The sequence below is a fragment of the Aulonocara stuartgranti genome (assembly GCF_965226115.1).
Source record: "Aulonocara stuartgranti genome assembly, chromosome: 7".
In the NCBI taxonomy this organism is placed as follows: domain Eukaryota; kingdom Metazoa; phylum Chordata; class Actinopteri; order Cichliformes; family Cichlidae; genus Aulonocara; species Aulonocara stuartgranti.
In genome coordinates this window covers 60,409,012-60,430,909 of record NC_138945.1, presented here as the reverse complement: position 1 = coordinate 60,430,909, position 21,898 = coordinate 60,409,012, and the positions used below count along the sequence as shown (strand labels likewise).

General features: G+C 41.0%; 1 protein-coding gene across 1 annotated transcript in view; it reads left to right on the top strand.

The window, feature by feature from the left end:
• shank3a (SH3 and multiple ankyrin repeat domains 3a) overlaps positions 1-21,898 on the top strand; it is a 223,719-nt gene that overhangs the window by 149,432 nt on the left and 52,389 nt on the right. The window contains exons 17-21 of the mRNA XM_082542543.1: positions 3,366-3,547; positions 3,999-4,022; positions 6,046-6,075; positions 6,452-6,478; positions 6,927-6,998. Of these exons, the coding sequence (XP_082398669.1) occupies positions 3,366-3,547; positions 3,999-4,022; positions 6,046-6,075; positions 6,452-6,478; positions 6,927-6,998 (335 nt within the window). The remainder of the gene's footprint in view (positions 1-3,365; positions 3,548-3,998; positions 4,023-6,045; positions 6,076-6,451; positions 6,479-6,926; positions 6,999-21,898) is intronic.

Sequence of the window (21,898 nt, the reverse complement as noted above, 5' to 3'; positions counted from 1 at the left end):
TGACAAATTTACAGTTTCAGTTCATGTTTTTGACTCTTCGGGATTTTTTTTTTTACCTGAATTTTCTTCTTCTCAAATTGATAGTTGCCATCGTAACGGAGACAAATCCTGGTGTCCTAGGAAACGATGAGTATCCATCATACTGTAGATTGCATTAGGAGTTTGTGCACAAGTGCATGCTTAAGGGTAGATGTAATGGGTCCTACATTTGTATTTTTCTGAAGCTACGCTCAATATTGCAGCAAAACAAGAGAAAAGAAAAAAAGCGCAGTGAATGTTTTTGATGATATGGACTCTATAAAGCTCCAGAGAAAGGCAAGGACCCAGCTGCCTTTGCTGAGTGCTGCCACTCAACACCACATGATAAATCAATTAGAAATCCCTTTAACATTTTTAAATAGTCAACTTTTTGTTGTCCGTCCATCTCAGACTAATTTTAGAAAGCTTATTGATACCCTCTTCCAGGAAGCTGTTAAACAATATTATAACCACGGAGAACACAAAACAATCTAGGATATACCCGAAGCAACCAGTTAACTAACTCTTGCAATGGAAATTGCTTTCTATTGAGAAATGTTGATATACAACATTGACAACGACATCGAGAAAGTAGAAAATGTAATAAAAGCCATTTAGGCTCGTCTTGAGTCAGGCAAATCAAAGCTTGGAATAATTTATTACAGCAGAAGAGTATAATTACAATTTGGAGTTTGGGCTCCAAGCTCGTCACTTCCCACAAACATAATACGCAAACAAATTGGGAAGTGATGAGTAAAAATCCCCCCGGTGCCTACAGGTGGATGGTGGTGTGCTGGAGGGGAATAAATAATGCAGCGGAGCCACGAAGCAGGGGAGCAACACCAATGACGTGGCAGAGAGGGAAACATGGGAACTTTGCAGCTTAATTAGACCACTAAATTTAGAGGGCGTGTTTGATAAATTAGGTGAGGAAAAGTGACACAAAGTGAGTCTTATGTGTGCAGTTCAGCTGTAGTTGTCTGCTTGACTTAGCTCATCCACTTTGCTTTTGCTTTTTTTTCTTTTTTTCTTTCAGGTTTATGATCATTAAGATTTTTATCTGAATTTTTCTAAGTGCCGTTTAAACCTCATCCTTGGCAACTAAAGCAATTTATTACAGGCAAGGAGAGGGCAAAAACAGCTCCAACATCTCCCTTCTGTCTGACACATACAGTAGATAATATGTGTCACCCAGGTCCGGTCAGCTTAATTGCAAGGACCAGCAAAGGTTAGGCTGTGTACACAACCTCACAGTAAGTGTAGTGGATGGGAGGAGGTATATATGAGTTATTGAAATGGATGAAATGGTCCTTTAAGGGGTTTTTTTCCACATCTGTGTCATTCTGACATAGCCTCAACTCCTTGCTTCTCCAATTGTGCACGCTTCCTCCGCTGTGCACGCTGCTGATGTTCAGTGCTCGGGCTCTGACATTAAAATGCGGCAGCCATTCTGGGCCTCAGTCCCGGCGGTAATTGGAAAGCCGTCAGCGAGCTGTTGTTTCGATAGAGAGGGAAGCAGAGAAAGAGAGGCTGGGTCAGATGAGGAGAGCAAGAAAAGCAATAGAGAGTGTGGGCGAGAAAGAGACAAATAATGCTTGAAATCAGGGAAAGAGTAGACCGAAGGATTTAGAAATAAGAGGAAAGGGCACATGAGGTTGGTGAAGGATCGAATGAAGGCTTTAAAGTGACTGATACAATATGCTGAGGGAGAAATGGCAAAAGAGTGAAAGAGAGTGAAAGTGATGAAGAGGTTTAGAGATTTCTTGTCTTTTAAGTAAACGTTGCAGAGAGTAGCATCAAGGTCCAAGTTCAGGGCATAAGAAAACCACTTGTTACAGTAAAAATACAGTCTCCTGTCTATATGTGAAACAGAAACAAGAACATCTCAGATTGGTGAAATGCCATTTTAAGCATTTGATTTCTATTAATCTCCTATTTGTGATTACTATAGATGTATTGCTTTTTGTTTTTTGACCTATGGTGAAGCTCTGATCAGACAAGAGGCAGAGTGACGCTGAATGCAACTTACAGAGCGGTGGCAAAGAAGTGATGAATGAAGACTAGGCGGAGCTCTGCTGCTGCTGTATTAGAATTCACCGCCAGAGAGAGAGAGAGCAAAGATGGAAAAGGAAAGAGAGAGAACGAAGACGCAGCAGAGAGAAATGTTGAGGAGAAAAGGGATAACAGGGTGAAATGAAGGCGAGAGAATGGGAGAGAGAGGGAAAGGATTTGAGACGAGGGAAAAGAGGGAGGAGCGACAATTAAACCAAATCGGCTGGAGCTTTTTGACCCCCACCCCACTGCACACAAGCACACACACACACACATACACATACTATCACTGCCTGCCTCAGGGAGCCATGGTGCGTGCACGTTCGCAGGCAGACAGGCAGGAGATCAATCGTGCTCTGGGACGAGTGTGTATGTCTGTAAGCGACGTGTTAGCAACATGCTGGTGGCGGCATGTGCCGTGCTAGTGAAGGTGCAGTGTTAGCGGGAGCAGAGGGGGCTGTCTGTGTATGTGCCTATGCACACAGCTAGAATGCACATAGAGGGCTTGTGGTGTGTGAATGTGAGCGAGCCGTCAAAGGGGAGGGGAGCCACGGAGCAAAGCAGCAGCAGCAGTAGCAGCAGCATTGCCAGAGTGTGTGCGAGCGTGTGTGAGAGAGCGTGTATGTGTGAGGGGTGGAGGGGAGAGGAGAGGCAGACGCGGCGGGACTCCCGGGAGAGGGAACGGGAGTTGGGGAGCAAACCCAGCCTCTCTCCTCCACAGCAGGACAACCAGGACTCAAGGACGAGGCAAGATCTGTAACCCAGCCTGGAGCATCTGGAATTGGGGACGTATGGGGGATTTCTGTCCCTTTCTGTAGGGGACTTCTGCTGGACACCCAACTCAGGATGTGTTGGACTAAGGGGAGGGGGCTTCCAGACGGATCTGGCAGAACCACACAGAAAAGGAAGCAGTGCAGTTCCTCTAACCGTTATGTTTCTGCTTCTACCTCGATTAGGATGCGAGGGAGAGGGGAGAGATAGAAGGAGGAGGTAAAAGAGAGCAAGGAGGATACTGTCTATTGCTATTAAGGAGGGAAGAGAGGGAATAAGAAGAAGGGAAAGGTGAGGTAGTGGCTGTGAGGGGTGTGCTCTCCACTGATGACTCTCCCATGGAACACTGACTATTGACCCTTCATTGGCAGGTGCTGGAACTTGTTTATGAATCCCTCCCTGGCCACCATAACAACCAGGGGGTGTCACCAGGTTTCTGTCCCGCTGACGAACATGTCGGTGACCACAGGCTTCAGTTACCAGCTCCCTGGAATCACCACAGTGACATATGTATTTGTTTACAGCCCTGGCTCTGTGCAGAGAGACCCAAGCCCACCTCATCACACGCCTCCAGCACTGTCAGGCTCCCGCGGGCCCAAACGGAAACTCTACAGTGCCGTCCCAGGACGTACCTTCATTGTGGTCAAGCCCTACACGCCACAGGGGGAAGGAGAGATCCAACTCAACCGTGGAGAACGGGTCAAAGGTAGGATGGCTACTACATGTTTGACTAGCTCCCTAAACCTACTAAAGTAGGTAGTAATAACACTACTGTTGTTAACATGTTGTATTTCATAGCATGACAGTAACTTTCCATCATCACCAATGTTTACGATGTGCTGCAAAGTCCAGAACTACATGTGGCTTGCATGAGTATCAAAGTTGGGTTTCTTGCAGTGTAAGAAAAATCAAACATTCCTATGCTCTCATACTTCTCAGAAGCAGACCAAACCATTACTTCACTACGATTTTTTTGTTGCATAGCAGTTATGTAATCTTTCTGTCTGGGAGTCATTTCGCTGATGTTTGAGTTTGACATTTGATTTATCATTTCATTAACCTCTTAAATGTGCTGTTTTCTGTTTTACACAGAGGTGCAGTGGTTTTCCTTTCATGTGTTTGTGTGTGCTTTTGTCTCCATTTATGCTTCACTCAAGACTATGACTGTAATGACGTAGAAGGTAAACGCAATAATATTCTTCTCACCCTGTACCTCTCCCGCACACCACAGTGTGTCAACCCTACACCTACAGTGAAGCAAGTAGCTCTTGGCCCTGTTTGAATCCACTTGTGATGTGTGTACAATCTCAGTACAAATTCGTGATTACTTCAAGGAGAGGGCATGCAAATTCAAACAGGTCCCGTGTGCTATTGGTTGCTGGTTTGCATACATATATTGTGTTCTTCCTCCTCTCTTAGAGTGCTTCTCCCTGAACACACAACTGCTTTTCTCCCTTCTCTTATCGCCTGTCCACAGACACCCAGCACCGCATTGACCCCACATCCCTACATCCTGCCACTTCACATACATCACCATGGATCAAACCCACATTAGCTTAATGGAAACAGTTCCCTCATGTCCTTAGAAAGACCAGAGAGAGTAGGGCAACACTCATGCGGAGACCTCTTATGTTGCTCTCAGATCTACAGAGGCACAGGAAGTACAGATTAAGGGTCAATTTGGCATTTCAATTTGGATTTTGTGCAAACAACCAAAGCACACAAATGTCCCCACACATGATCGACATGCACAAACACACACACATACACACACCATACCTTTTCCCTCTTATTCCTTTCTTAAAAACATTCAGTAGCGTGTCACTCAAACACTACTCTAAACCTAGTGCCACGATGCCTTCACTGTCCTTACACATACAGAAGTATTCACCAAAATGTTTTCTGTCTTCTGTCTTCCCTGACAAACTTTTTTTTCAGCAGACCTCCTCCTGTGTGTTTTGACGCCTCCTTTTCATAGTATCATGTCTGTTTTGTGGAAATACTGCTGTTGTTTAAAGCTATCAGAGTGCTGTTTTTCCTGTAGAAAACCAAGTGATACAGCATTTTATGAAACAGTGATGCATACTGAGGTTGACACAAATGTTATTGTGAATGTGATGACTCAACAGCAGCCTAGTATGCTTCCATCCACTGAATGGATCTGCTGTCACTAGCTTTTCTGTCTGTGAAACCAAATCCATAACCCTGCCACTAATGTGAAAACCCACTGCTTTGTCGTTATTTCATGTTAGCCATGCAGGAAACGAGCTTATCGTTGCATAGCTGCCAGCACCCCGGCCCGGCCAAGTTAACCATCTGGCTCCCTTATGCAACAGTGACCATCATAACCATAACTATGTTGCGTTTACTGCCTTTATGTAGTCTCATGTAGTCTCAGGATATAAAATGAGAAATATGTCACTGATGTCAGCTGGTTATTGAAAGGCTTAAGGTCCTGGCCGTTCAGGTTTAATGAGTTTTGTTTTTTGTGGTTTCTTTCTTTTGTGTATAGAACACTTATCTTGTTAATCAAGGTTTCATGTAATTAAGTGTAATTCACTTTTTTATTTATCAGATGGTCAGAAAATTCAAAAAGCTTTTTATCAAATAAAGTAACACAGAGTAAGTCTGCACTCTACTATCGTGCCACCCCACAATGCCCATTCTGAGCCTGGAAAAACCCTGTTTAGTAAAAAAAAATAGAAAGAAAAATCTGTTTAGTGTTTTTACAATCTTAAAAAGAATGACCAGCTCTCTTGGCACAAAGGGAGGCTCAGCTTGAGAAGCCGTTTTCTTTAGGGATGTATGACCTTTGGTTTGATACATAATGGATCTCATCTAATCTGCATTCATAAATGAATGAGCTGCTAATAGTAGTAAAACAAGTAAAAGAGATCGTGGAACATAGGAGGATCTTTTTTCTTTATCTTTTCTTGTCTGATTATCATGACAGATCAAAAACACATTTAGGGATGCAAGAGTAGTTTCTCTATGTGTGCTTACATGAATTTGCATGCATGCCAAGCAAAAATCATCAGTATTATTTGTTTCCCAAAGCTGAATAAGCTACTTCGTTGGACCTCTAACATGAAGATGATTCATTTGTGTTTAGATAATTAGCTCCCGCCCCCAATATCCAACCAAAGCAAATCTCTGTCCTCCTGTTAATGTCCACACATCCTTGCTAATCACCTGCTATACCAGAGGAGCATCCCTATGATGAGATCAGACTGGGTAAATCTTACTAAATGATTTCTGTGTTTGTGTGTTTCTGTGTGAGTAAGTCTCTGGCTAGAGTCCATGGTTACATGAGCGAGCACAAGCTTACACATGTAACTTTCATTAGCTCACCTGTAAGACTGGCAGCCTGTTGAGGCATAGATTGTTGTATGTTGTACAAGAAAGAGTTTAAAACATCATGTGATCATTGAAGATCTTTACTGATTAGACTCATAGTGTTGTTCTACACAGTAGAATGTAGCATGTAGTATTCCCATTCCATTATGTCTATAATTTTCTCATTTTCTGTTACAATATAATGCATCTAATCCAAAAAAAACTGAGAATAGTATCAACAGTGTATCCATTTCTTGTGTCCTGTCACTTTTAGTGAACAACGATTATCTGGATTCAGATGGTAAATACAACAGATCTGTATTGCAACACATCCCATAGCCTGTAGTTAAACGTAGAACCCATAGTTCAAGTAGGAACCATATGATGTCTCTTATATGTATCCACAGTTAATTATTATTGGGGGGGGGTTTTTGCTGCAAGATATTAATTGGAAATTCTTTGAAATAAATTTAAAAATCGAATAAAAGCAAACTATTTAAACAGCTTCATTTGGCAGTTGAAGAGGGCTTGCAGCAAAAAGTGAAGAGTCATCCTTAATTACTTTTTTAATATTTTTTTTTCAGACAGTTTGCAAATTAAAACGCAACAAAAATTTTACAATTTGTGTTGTGCTTGTTAGGATAAACCATACAAGTTAGCTGTTATTGTTTGTGCATTTGCTTGTGCCATTTAAAGTTCTAAAGTTACACGTTTATCAGCTCTTTATTGATTTCTGTGGTGGTTTATAGCAGACAGTCCATGCTGTGAGGATGCTGATGATTACTCTCTTGACAATGATGATGAATATGATGAACATGAAGGTAAAATGATATATTATTGTTTGAAAGAAGGATGACAAAGTGCTTGAACAGCTAAACCATTAACAAGACAAAATTGTGTGCCATTATTTCATGAAAAACAAATAGTTTGACTGCTGGAGGACTGTATTCTGTATCTGTTTTCCTCAGTGAGTGGGGATCTTCAGGCTTTTCTTTAAATCTAATATTGCAGTGTTGATTTGTGGTGTTGTCTAATTATAAAAGAATGTCCAATATTGTAATAATGTGAAAATTTAAAGTCATTCCACTTTTTCATCCTTCATCAGTAGATGAGTCAGTTTCAGTGACTGAACTAAACAACACTGTAGTCACATTATCATGTACTTTATCATAACCAGTTTCTCTTTGCTTGGAAAAGTTCCCGTTCTTCACTATGTGCTTGTCAGTCTTTTAGTCTGTTGTCTGCAGTCAATGTCTCTAGACAGCCTTGTTCTAGACAAGCAGTCCCTCTGTCCTGCATTTAGCAGGGTCATCCACATCCAGGTCTCCAAGCAGACTGTTAGTGTTAGGTAATGAGTACTGTTCATCTTTTGTCACTCTCTGACTGGTACTGGTATCATGTTGTATTTGAAGGTGTGTTTTTGATTGTGCATCTCTGTGCTCAGGCCCGTAATGGTGGTTCAAGGAAATTAATCTTTACAAGACAATCAAGTATTGTAGTCAGCCTGCGTGTGTTGATCCCTACATTACTTTAAAGGCTCCTAAGACCCTCTCGCATCCCTGTTTAAACTCATTCCCTCGCTCACCCCAGTGTTTGTTTCTGCTCTTTCCCTCCATTGATGTAATCTGATCTTATCATCTGGATGGACATCTCTTGAAGGCCACTTATAGTCACTATGGTAACAAATGAGGACACAACCAGGTCAAGCATTTTGCCAAGCATGTATCCTCACACACATGCACACACACACCCACACATGCACACACCAGTATAAACACACACATTATATAGACTTGCTTAAACTCATTTCACGTAGAACACACATTTAAAGTAATGGATGTGTGTGTGTCATCGTGCTGTCTCCCTACCATCCTACCTCCACAGGGAGCATTAACCGAACGTTCAGGACATTCTTCTCCTCAACAAGGTGACACACTTAAGAGCATGCTTCCGTAACAGTGTATTACATCTCTTGCACACACACACCACATACACCTTCTCCAAATGCCATTATAAATCTTGCAGGCAGCCATGAAAATGAAACCAGTGCAAGTAATGTTGAGATTAGACATTCACAAACATGATTAATGGGGTTTGGCCGCACCCAATGTGTGCAGAATATTAACACTGCTGTGGGCAATGGAGGATACCTGGACCAGCTATTGGGGCAAAAATACAAAAATACACACCCATATACTGGGGTTTAATGGATTACCCCGTGTCTACTTTTACACTACCTCAGAAGGCATCTGTTACTGCAGTCGGGTTCTTTGGGAACACACACAGTAGCTTAGCCTTTATCTAAAGCACGCATGCTTAACAAGGCCATTGAACTGCAAAAATTTCCAGTTGAACCCATGTTCTGAAGGCACGCTGCTGTTGTACTTATTGCTTTCCAACAATAGCTATCAATGCGTTATTGTGTACATGCGTTTTTGTCAGGGCCAAGAAACAGCGTATTACAAATGAAACATTTAACAGTGCATTATGTTTTTAAATAACACAGCTTGCCTGTATTAACACTAAAATGCATATGGATCTGTCAGTTACCAAGCAACAGGTGCTAAGTGCACTTTACAGCTCTGGCAGGTCATTTAAGACAAAAATAAAAATGATGAAATAGTGGCTTTAGCTAGTTTCTGAAAAATCTGATTTGGTTCCAAAAACCAATATTCTTTTACATGCATTTCATTTTTAATTTTTAAGCTTTATAGTCAGATTCCTCCATTGTCTTGTCTGCAAATCAAGTTGGATAAAAGCCTCTTTGCTAAGTGTTGAATTTAGACTAAATATCATTGTTAGCTTCCAACAGTGAGCTGAGGGTGAATTAATTATCCTTCTTCTCAGTCTGGTAGTGGCATTAAGTGAACCCTCTGTGTGCTTATGTTTTGTGTGTGTGACTGAGCCTGCCTGGGTGGGTGTGTGTGTGTGCGTGCGTGCGTGCGTGTGCATGCATGTATGCACATCTTCTTATGCATTAGCAAGTGTGAGCATTTCTCCGTTGTTTTCATCACAAAGTGTACATGGTGTACACATGTATTTCACGTTAGTGTGTGTGTGTGTGTGTGTGTGTGTGTGCGCGCGCGATTGCCTCTGTGCAGCATAGTGTAAGTAATTGCCTCCCACAAGTTAGATAAACAGCATCCTTCAAGTATTCAGCAGCCAGCTGTCCTAATATCCGAGGCACATATGGGCAAAATGTCTCTCCCTCTCTGTCTCGATCTCTCCGCATCTTTTTTCTTTTTCTGTTTTTATTCTTCTTGCATACCTGCATAGCACCCTGTAAAAATATGTCCATTGTCACATTATGGTGACGCTTGCTTCTTTACGTCAGTGAGATTCAAAGTAACAACAAGGAGACCATAGCTAAGAGATCAGGCTTTAAACAATTATTCTACAGTATTAAGAAGTGATTATCTTGATTACCTGAAGCTAATCTGAGGATCGTGTTTGGCAACCAAAGAGCAACAAATTCTCTTATGACTGGGACGCTTCACGTGACAAGTGTTTTGAAAGTTAATTCCAAATGCATCTATCATTGCAAATGGTAGATGCATTTAATTAGTCAGTGTCAATTAGTTTTTTTTCCTCGTGCTAAAAGTTTGAGATCCCCTGCCTTAAATAATTAAAGATTAACTACAACATCAAGAGAAACCAGAGTCACATGACCTCTGTTTACCAAGGATTTTACTCTCAGATAGAAACTGAAAAGACAGAAGTGAAGTAAACATTTATACAAAGATAAACTATGATGAAACGCTTTTTTCTATGTGGTATTTTTTCCATATTTGTGAGCTGTTACAAAAAAGCATTTTCACTAAATGTGCTTAGAGAAATGATCTCTGATTAAAGGCAATTTCTACCAGCAAGTTACACCTTTTATTTAATAAAATGTTGATCTACTTAACAGAGTGAAACTTAAAAATATTTGCTTGCGTGATTCTACAAGGAGAGCCTGAGAGATCATACAGATATTTAATAAAATATTGCAAAAGTGTTTGAGGGATAAGGGACTTGGAGTCTGTGCCCAGTGTCTCTCAGGAGCAATTAATGTTATCACAAAATGGACCTGAAGCTAGTCAGTGTATTAACAGATTTCACTTGTTGGTCATTCATAATGTTCCAAGCTGTGCATCTGCGCTATTGATACTGGACAGGGTCACAAGCCTGAGGCAAGGACATTGCTGTCCAATCAGAGTAGCAGTAGGGTGCAAAGTCCTGCCCACGCACCTACCTGCTCCCTGCTGAACACACCACCTGTCCTCATATTCCACTCTCATCCTTTTTATTTATTTATTTATTTATTTTCCGGTTAGTTTGTTTGTTTTCCAAATATCCCCATATGGTGCACCCTGGCTGACAGGATCATCCCACACTTGCCCTCTAACTGAAATTAAAACCCATGCTTGCCTAACATACATCTAACTTAGTGAGATGTAGCCTGATACAAAATGCTAATTAGAGACACAGCAGAAACAGCAGTTGCAGAGTTAATCAGCGTATGAATAAACATGAGCAGGAACACTGCTGCATAAACAGGAGCCATTGACTGATGCAGATACATATTCAACAGAAACATTGTTATGCTTCTGACTAACAATCACTCTATCATGTACAGTGTGGCACACAGTTTAAGTTGAACAGACTGCGGATGTTTGTTACGAACAGGCGTTTCCTGTTCTGTAAATTATCAACCTACTTAGCAGTCGCGAGCATGGAAATGTGCATATAAAGGTCATGTCCTAACCTGCTGGTGTCAGCTAGGGTGGCTTTTAGCAAATTTCAAAAAGCCCTGTGTCTTGACCCCTTCTTGATCAGCTCTGTTTTCTAATGCATGCAGTTACCCTGAAACTTAAAACAATTTTGCAAGAATTAACTATATTTAAGGCATTAAACTAGCAATTAGACTTTAGTCATAGCATAAATGTATACTAAACAACCACAGCACTAAACCCACAGACAGGTGAAGCGAATAACATTGATGTTCTGCTGGGAAACCTTGGATTTTGGCAGTTAGTTGGATGTTATTGATGCATACCACCCACCTAAGTGTTGCTGGAGACCAAATACCTCCTACTGACACAGGAAATCCACAGTGGTACCATCCCAAAGCATTAGCGCTGTCGCAATGAATGGCATATGGTTTTATTCGTTTTTTATCGATAGATGATGATACTGGCAATTTTCTTTGTCGTCGTGGCAGCAATATCCTACTGTTATGGTCCTTCAAGGTTATTGTTATTACTAATGGCCTTAAATTCAACCTCATGTTCACTAGCCAGCCTGAATCACGTGCAGTTTTAGTCAGCACTGAGCATTTTTTTGGCATGTAATGAATTGTGTGCATGGGTGCAGCAATTTATTTATCACAATTGAACACTATCATTCATGTGAAACTGGTCAGTGACTAGTCGGTCAAACGAATAGCTATGTGATTGAAGACTCAGCAGCAAACAATCCATCGTTGATCTATTTAAAAATCAACAGGCAATCAATAGCTAGTCTGCAGCTAATCAATCGCTGCTATATTCTGGTCCTGCTCATCAGTATGTCAAGTGATCCAGATATGTTTTTTTTCTTCAGTATCAATGTGTGTCTCTGTTTTCATTTTAGACTTCCTTTTATTTAATGACAAACAGTATTTTATTTAATATATTTTTCCTTCATTCCTTTAAAATCTAAGCTGGAATTTTATGTGGCTTTGCCCTGGAGGAAGGGAAAAATAGAACCCAAGAAAGACGGTAAATATTAAGGAAGCTGTTCCTTCTATTTTAATCTCCACCTGAGGGTTGATACAGAAGGAGTGAAAGAATGAATAAAAAGAAAATGAACATGAAAGAATAAGAATGTGATGTAGCTTCCCTTCAAGCCTGTGAGGAAGGTAGGGAGGGAGGAGTTGAGATAAGATGAGAAGTGAGAAGGGATCCCTCTGAGTCAGCCTTGGAGTTTTCCTCACTCCTCTCTTCCTGTTCCTCCTCCCACTATAATTTACGACACTCCCACCCTGTTACCTTTTCTCCAGCTTTCTTCCTTTGCTCCACTCCTTCTCCTGTCATTCACAAAAAGCATCCCCCTTCTGTCCATGTTTCTTTATATTTTTTCTTAAACTTGTCAAGTCTTTATTTCTTTCAGTTTCTCTCCCTCTCCATTCCCACCTCTCTCTCTTTCACTCTCAGTGGAATACTCATGAGCTGGAGACTGCACCACTCTCTCACCCTCTTCTAAGCAAAAGAAGTCCTGTGAGGATGAACAGGGCACAGCACATATTTGACTCTTAGCAGTGTGACCATTCCTCTTCCTTGTTATTTATTGGCCCTGTACTCCATTCTGTCTTGTATCTACTCTGGGGTCCACTTGCCCTTTTCCGCACCTCCTTCTTAATTGCTTGCCACCTCTATTCCTTTCTGTGTCCACCTTCATCTTTTTCAGTGTCCATAATTTTCTTCCCCAATCATTTCTTACATTTTTTCCTCTGAGTTTTTAGAAAAGCTACTTAATCTTCATCGTTCCAAGTGTCCTCCCTTCATGCAGTCCCCGTCTCACATATTGCAGGCAATAACTATGTCCCTGTTGCATTTCTATACAAAGTACATGGTCCTCTTTGCTCTTGAGTGTGTGTGTTTGTGAGTGTATGTGTGTGCGTGCACATGTGTTAGCATGTCTCTGGTTGTGTCCTCTTGTTTCATAAAGATGCAACTCTGCTCTCACTCTCTATTACAGAGAACTGAACTGAGGTTTAATAAAGACTGCAGGGATCCAAATCTAATAACAGCTGCACTCTGCTTATTGGAATGCTCTCATTCACCTTCACACACTTTGTTTAATGCACGGACACACTCGCACTCATACACATTGCTATGAAGGCTGAGATATAGTCATATCCTGACTCAGCCAGTTCCTATTTCACATCACATAACATTTGTTTAGGCTTTCAGTAATGTTATCAGTGTAACATATCAGTGATGCTTAATGAAGAACAGTTGGATCTTCAGTCGGGGCTATGGGAGCTGTTCCAGTGGCCATATTACAAGTGGAGTTACATTGATGCATTCTGGTACAATACAATACAATGTACACTCACTGACCACTTTATTCAGCTTTTTCAATGTGATAATTGTACTTTTGTTTTCATTTCGTTTTATTGATATTTAGCTTCAAAGGAGCTAAATTTAAAAAAAAATCCTTGAGGAATAGTTCTCCAGGCTTGCAATGTTTTGGGGTTTTTTTTTTTGGACATTTGCTGCCTTTTCACGCATTTTCAGTCCAGTCCTTGTACCCGACCATTTTTAGACCATTTTGTTACGCCAATTAACAATGAGCTTAAAAAAAGGCACTTATCTCAAGATTGAACCAGAATGAACAAGTGTTGTGTTGACAGATAACAAGCAATTTAGTAAAGAATCAGTTTTAAATATTTAGATAATTTGTTACAAGCAGCCTGTTGCAAACATTTTCCATTGCTTTAGCTGAATCTTTGAGAAATGCCAACAATAACAGTGTTTGACAGGCATAAAATAGTATTTTTTGCACTAACAAAGTGATTCCCAAAGAGCTGTTAGCTGAAAATTTGGCACATCTTGGCATGGTGAATGGAGAACAAAAGGCAGCCAGCATCCAAAGAAGAGCTTTCAGTGTTCCTCAAAAAGCCTGGAGAACTATTCCCGATGACTACTTAAAGAAATTATAGGAAAACCTGCCTAAGAACGTACAGGTTCATGTTGAAGAATAAAGGTGATCATACCAAATATTGACTTTCAAGGTCATTAGAATTGTACAAGCTTTTATACTGTATTTCCATGTATTTTTTGCATGTTTACGTAAATCACTACACCCATTCCCTTTTTTGTATTGGATTGCATGCGGTTTCATCAATGCACCAAATAAAGTGGCCAGGAAGCGTAAATACACTTAAGTCTATTTAGATCAAGTCTTCACATTTGATGCAATTAAAGCTGGATTATTGAAACTGCAAGTCACTTGAAGTTTTTGTCTCACACTCTAGTACCTCCGAACACTGGTGATCAGAATGTGCTTCTCTTAATGCCTAAGATTCACAGAGGAAACAGAATAAAGGAGCACAGCTCATAAAGTGAACAGCAGGGAGCAGCAACAGGATGGTGAAAAAAAATTACAATAGCTTGTGTTTCATCAGAAAGCTCCTAGTTAGAACAGTTTAAATGTAACTGTTATCGACTGTGAAACAAGCTTCTACCAGGCAAAGTGTATTCACTCTGTCTCATGATATTTCTGTCTGTGTCCCTATGCTATTATGCAGCTGTGGCATGTGACAGCAGACATATGCAGACCATCATTTTTAATGTGACTCTTTTAGATATTTGACTGCCTTAATTTATGTTGGCCCAACAACCAGAGTTAATACATGGAGACTTTGAAAGTAAGAGTGAGTTACAGATCACTTTATAGCATACTTAAAAAGAATTATTACTGCAACACTCCAAATAAATTCAGCAACAAATGCAATATTTAATAATGCCATCATACCATTTCATGGAAATCAAGGTGTACTTTGGCTTTGGCAAATCTTCTGCGGCGTTTCTGTCTGAATCAGTGTGAGTGCATCAGTGGCAGAAAGCCATCAGCCTCTCTCAGAACAGCTGCATCCTTTGTCTGCTTCTGTGGGCAAATACAAGAGTTTGACGCAGCACCCCGTTACCTGGGAAACATGTTTGTGTGTGTGTTTTTAAAAATCTACTCATTTCCTCATCATCTGCCATTCACTGATTCATGAAAGCGACTCTCAGTGGTTCGTGTGTGTGTGAGGAGGGGGTGGTTGGTATAACGAGGAACAAAGACAATGAGAGGCAGAGAAACTAAATGAATGACTCAGCTCAAAGCATTAGAATGACACAAATCATGAACTAAAATGAGCTCAATCACTTGCCAGAAACACACTCGAACAGGGGTGCACTGAAGCCAGCAGGAAGGGTGTGTGAAGCGTATAAATAGCTCTGCATCCTCACTGATGCTATTTTTAAACCAGGAGTCGTGACTGTCTTAACGGAGGGCAAAACACAGTCATATCACGAGCAAGAGACAGAACAATACTGTAAGACTTCACCACAGACTTCTTGGACAGTCATGAATAACTAGGCGTCTGTTGAAACATGGCTTTTCCTCTTTGTCAGCTTGCGTATGTCTGGCTCTCATCTCTCTTTGTCACTGCTAAATGCAAGCCTCTGCCTGCCACTTAATTTGCCTTTGTTTCATTCTCGGGTTCTGTTATGCTTTTCTCCTTTTTTGGTCTCACTTCATGCTTAATTTGTATTGTGTTTCTTTAAAGAATTTTTCATTAAAAGGCTGGCGAGGAGCTGCACAGTCTACTGTGGCAAGATGCTTTGAATCCCTACGAGACTTTAAAATATTGTATGTAGAGTACTGTACACTCCACCTGAGCGTATTTAATAGTTAGTCTGTGAATTTTTAAATCTATCAAATGGTAAAATCTGGGGTTTTGCATATACAGTAGCTGAAACACTGTTTAGATCAGGGGTCGGCAACCCTGGGTTGGAAGGGTTAACTGATGGCACGACCATAGCTGGACTGGCCATCGGGCATACTGGGCATCTGCCTAGTGGGCCGATGTGATTTTTCGTTTTTATGGGCCGATGGTTTTTGTTTGTTTATTGTTTTGAGTTACAATAACTCATACTGCGTGCTAGCTAGCATGTTTCTATACAGCTGGGTGGGTGCTATGATGTTACTGATAGTGAACTTTATATTATTCATAAGGTTAGTTAGTAGAGTTGCCAACTGTTCCATAAAAAAATGGAATCGTCCCGCATTCAGAGAAAAGGAACACAGTTTGTCCTGTACTTCAGCTAGAATGGAAAAAGACACAAAGCTGGAGTTATTCTGCATCTTTACGCTGTCAGCTGCCTCTTCTTCTCTCATTCTCTCCCCCTCTCTCACCTGTTGCTACTACAATCATGAAACTAATCAATGATCAGCTGATCGTCTCTCTTGTTTGTTTATCGCCCACTTTGCGCCCGGAAGAGGAAACCAGCGGATGTCGCGCTAAACAACAGCAGCATCTTTAAGCTTGATCAACTGTTGTTAGAATTTATTTAATATTAATTTCTAGTATCAGCTGATGTTTGCTGGAGCCACAGCTGTAAAAGCTGCTGGTCAAGATATCGAGAGGGAAACATGAAGATGAAACCAGGAGATGTCCTTACTGAATCATCAGAGCTGTGATGGAGAAACAGGTTTACCTTTTAGGTGACATGAATGAGTTGAAGGGAAGTTATGAACTGTTTCTGAGAGACAAATAACACCAGGATCCTTTTCTAAGTAGCTGACAGCTGGTAACTGTGCAGGGGTGGGTCTAGAAAAGTTTTGCCAGGGGGGCAGGTAGGGCATTAACAGGGAGAGGGGGGCACAAAGAAATACTTTTCTTTCTTATTCTCATTTAAAATGTCTCACTTTTATTAAATAATTATCTGAATCTTACAACCAAAGTTTCTATCCGATGGAAAATGTATAGAAATCATACATATACCAACAAGACAGTGTACATCACTGTCACAACAGCGTTTGTTTTCTTTGTTGTGAGGAGACCATAAATAGCATTTGCATTGTCTGTTTTCTGTTGTTTTTTGTTTCGAAATAGCTGATAACTATTCACTGATAGCTGCCAACATCTGCGAACAAATATAATTCTGTCAAGTTGTTCTATATAGTGTGTAACTGTTCATGTAGAGCGTTATTAAATTTATTGCTAATGCAATCATATGGCACATTGACTTCTGAGGAAATTTTAGACGGCACTCGTCATCAAAAAGGTTGCCGACCCCTGGTTTAGATGTTGCTTCTTTTTTAGACATGTGCCCTCCACCTTTAACCAGCTGTGCCATTCCTCACGTAGTGACAGTATATCCATAGAATGCTTTACTTCAGTGAGTTATTCTGATCAGTAATCCTGTGGCCAAAAGCAGCTCATAGTTGTGAAGGTCAAAGGTAGAAAAGTGAGAATGCAAAAATACTGCAACCTAGAATTAATTAAAAGATTCAGAGAATAGAAGACATTTCTGTAAGCCGGTATTCAGAGACCCTAATAAGCCAGTACTGGGGCATGATTGTGTTGTGGTAATCGCTGCCTGGGCTCAGGAACATTTCTGAACATCATTGTCAGTTACCAGAGTTTGTCATGCCATGCATGAAATATAAACTAAATGCAACAAAGCATAAATAGAGAAGATCCAGATTTTCTGTCTCCTCTGGCAGACCTGAGGTGATTTAAGATGATCATCCTGGGCTGACGTGAAAAACTGTACCGTGGGCTGAGTAATAAAAATAAATGTTTTTTGGGGGGAAATGATGGACTCTATAAAGATTAAAAGGACAGTTTAGCTTGTTACAGGTATCAATGCAGAGATAACTGGCACAATTGTGACTGCACCATGAAAGCTGAATGGTTTATACTGGTCTGTAGCATCATGTGTTGTCATCTAGAGAACATCTTTTTCTAGGAAGTATTTGTTTATTTCAGCAAGGCACACAAAATACATTTCACAGCACCACCCACAATGGCTTTAAAGAGTCACAGTGCTAATCAGAACTGCTTGCAGTCAAGACATGTCACCAGCTAAAAATACCAGCCAAATATAAAGCTGTTTGAGAAAAAACAACTGGAACTGGTAAAATATTTTGCTTTCAAAGCTATACCAATTGTTATTGACACAAATTAAGAGGGGATATGCATCCTAGAGTTTACAGAGAATTAACAACGTAACTTTAAGTACATAATTTCACAATATTTCATGTCTCGTGACTTCTTATCCATGCTGTATGTTGTTATAATCTATTGCCATTAAAGTATATTGTATACAAATCATTTCTGATGACACTCCTGTGTAAAGATGAGCTATGAGATTCAGTGAAACATGAAATTGTTGTTTGAGTACAATACTGTAAACAGTTGGTAAAAGAATTTGAAAGCCAGATAAAAGGAGAGTAAAAATGTTTCCTGTCATGCAGATTATGTCAAGTCTTTTTTTCTTTGTTTTGTGTTTTTGTCTGTTGGTTTAAGAAACAAAACAGCAGGTTCTCAGCAGGTGGCCTGTACAGTCACAGTTCCTCAGTGCAGGGTTGGCTTCGGCATTTTAATGCAATCCTGCACGATCACAGTTTGTGAGGTTATTTAGGATTTCAGAAACACTGAGTTATCAGTTCGTGTCTAATCATTTAGCCACCCATAATAACTTATAGAAGAATTAAATGTGATTATTTGGAGAGCACGGTGGCACGGTGGTTAGCACTGTTGCAGCGCAGCAAGAAGGGCCTGAGTTCAATTCCACCATCAAATCTATGTACTTTCCTGTTTTTTGACCATTTCACATACAACATGCATTTTATTATCGATTAAATGAAATCGAAAACGTTTTTGTCATTTTCTCTTGCATGTGCATGCATGTAAGGGTACTTTCACATAAATTTAAACTTCCTTCAGGAGTCACCACAGCAGATCTTCTCCCTCCACACTATCCCTGGCATCTTCTTCTGTCACCAACCCTCTGCATGTCCTCCTTCACTACATCCATGCCTTTGTCTTAAGCAAATAGTAGCACGATTTCCACCAGCACCCTGCTGGCCAACACCATCAGTGACAGTAATTGTTAACTCAGGCCGCGACAGATTCAGTGGGGAAATCTTATTGATTATCCGCATGTTTGATTTGGGATAGATTTTGTGCCAGCTGCCCTTCCTGACACAACCCTCCCCATTTATCCAGGCTTGGGACTTGCACTAGGAGTACACTGCCTTGGGGCTGTGCCTGTAGCTGTGCTTCTTGGACATAAATTTAAATAATCATGATTATTATTACAAATTATGACCATTAGCTTGTCAGTGTGCCCCTCGAGCACTTGGTGCCCTACATACAGTTTGTGAAGAGTGTGTGTATATAGAAAAGCAGCACTGTTTAGACCTCAACCCTGCTGTGTTCCTCTGGGATGAGCAAAGTGAGGTTTCAGTATGACTGTGCAGGGAATTCTACATTGCAAAATATTCCCCTTTAATGCATCCATCTCCACTTTGTAGATTTAGAGTACCGGTAGTAGCACGGCTTGCAGCTAGTTTCTTAGTGTGAAACCATGTGTGCAGTGGTGTGTTCATGTGAAACTGTGTGTATGAACGAATGTCACCACATGCCACTCACACTGGTTTACCTGTGGAGGTGATTATGACTCAGTGTGGCAGGTCACGCCTAGCAGTCATACAGCTGAGATAGGACTGACCTTTCATCATGCAGTAGAGTGAAAGGCTCATGTCCAGCTGAGGTGTTGATTACAGTGTGTAGCACAGTGTTGTTTATTTAAGCCATGAAAGACCTCCACAGGAAGCAGGACACTGTTTGGGATTTCATAAGTGCATCTAAAGAACCCCAAAGTGAAATTCAACACCAGCAGAGCTCAAAAAAACAGAGAGTCACATTTTGACCAACTGGACTTAAAATGCAAAAAAGGACACGTCTTTTCACTTAATTTATCTTGCACTTGCCCTGACACATTGTAGAGTGAGACAAACACTCTCACACTTATCTAAAACTTGACTGTACAGTAGGGAAGCCTTTTCCGATTGCCGTCTTGAACTGTGGCTCACCATTTGGCAGTTGTAGGAAAGCAGCCTTGTTAATCCAGCGCAGATATGCGCTGTTTGCATTCCTTCCTGTCACCTGGCTTCTGTGTGCCCACATCTGGATCACAGGGACAGCTGTCATTACAGCTTTTACAAGTGACAAAATGTAGTGGCAGTGAAAGGTGGAGGGAACTCACACAGCAGAGAGCTCTGGATGTTATACCAGAGCATGTGCTCGCATGCACTTTTGTTTTGGTGTTTGTAACGTAGTACACACACACGTTTTTTGTGCCCCATGTAAACAAAATCCAGTAACCGTGATATCTGTAGTACTAGTTCTGTTAAAAGCATGGTACCATTTAACACTTTAATTGCCAAATATTACTAGCACTAGCTATATAAATATAATAGCTATAGCTTTTATTATTAAAGGTGCTAGAGAGTTAATGAGATTTTGTTTAAAACAAATTTTTTATCCTCTCTATTTAAACAAATTAGCAAGCATGGCATGCATTTAATTACATCTATGCTTGTGCACACATTTTTGTCACTAATCTTTCTTTATTTCACTTACAAGCAATCAGTTGGATTGATTTCAGATTTCATAGTGGCTGGGGCGTGATTAAAGTTCAGCAAAGAAAGATGATTGCATATACAGTGGGGCAAAAAAGTATTTAGTCAGCCACCGATTGTGCAAGTTCCCCCACTTAAAATGATGACAGAGGTCAGTAATTTGCACCAGAGGTACACTTCAACTGTGAGAGACAGAATGTGAAAAAAAAATCCATGAATCCACATGGTAGGATTTGTAAAGAATTTATTCGTAAATCAGGGTGGAAAATAAGTATTTGGTCAATAACAAAAATACAACTCAATACTTTGTAACATAACCTTTGTTGGCAATAACAGAGGTCAAACGTTTACTATAGGTCTTTACCAGGTTTGCACACACAGTAGCTGGTATTTTGGCCCATTCCTCCATGCAGATCTTCTCGAGAGCAGTGATGTTTTGGGGCTGTCGCCGAGCAACACGGACTTTCAACTCCCGCCACAGATTTTCTATGGGGTTGAGGTCTGGAGACTGGCTAGGCCACTCCAGGACTTTCAAATGCTTCTTACGGAGCCACTCCTTTGTTGCCCGGGCGGTGTGTTTTGGATCATTGTCATGTTGGAAGACCCAGCCTCGTTTCATCTTCAAAGTTCTCACTGATGGAAGGAGGTTTTGGCTCAAAATCTCACGATACATGGCCCCATTCATTCTGTCCTTAACACGGATCAGTCGTCCTGTCCCCTTGGCAGAAAAACAGCCCCATAGCATGATGTTTCCACCCCCATGCTTCACAGTAGGTATGGTGTTCTTGGGATGCAACTCAGTATTCTTCTTCCTCCAAACACGACGAGTTGAGTTTATACCAAAAAGTTCTACTTTGGTTTCATCTGACCACATGACATTCTCCCAATCCTCTGCTGTATCATCCATGTGCTCTCTGGCAAACTTCAGACGGGCCTGGACATGCACTGGCTTCAGCAGCGGAACACGTCTGGCACTGCGGGATTTGATTCCCTGCCGTTGTAGTGTGTTACTGATGGTGACCTTTGTTACTTTGGTCCCAGCTCTCTGCAGGTCTTTCACCAGGTCCCCCCGTGTGGTTCTGGGATCTTTGCTCACCGTTCTCATGATCATTTTGACCCCACGGGATGAGATCTTGCGTGGAGTCCCAGATGGAGGGAGATTATCAGTGGTCTTGTATGTCTTCCATTTTCTGATGATTGCTCCCACAGTTGATTTTTTCACACCAAGCTGCTTGCCTATTGTAGATTCACTCTTCCCAGTCTGGTGCAGGTCTACAATACTTTTCCTGGTGTCCTTCGAAAGCTCTTTGGTCTTGGCCATGGCGGAGTTTGGAGTCTGACTGTTTGAGACTGTGGACAGGTGTCTTTTATACAGATGATGAGTTCAAACAGGTGCCATTCATACAGGTAACGAGTGGGGGACAGAAAAGCTTCTTACAGAGGACGTTACAGGTCTGTGAGAGCCAGAGATTTTCCTTGTTTGAGGTGACCAAATACTTATTTTCCACCCTGATTTACGAATAAATTCTTTACAAATCCTACCATGTGAATT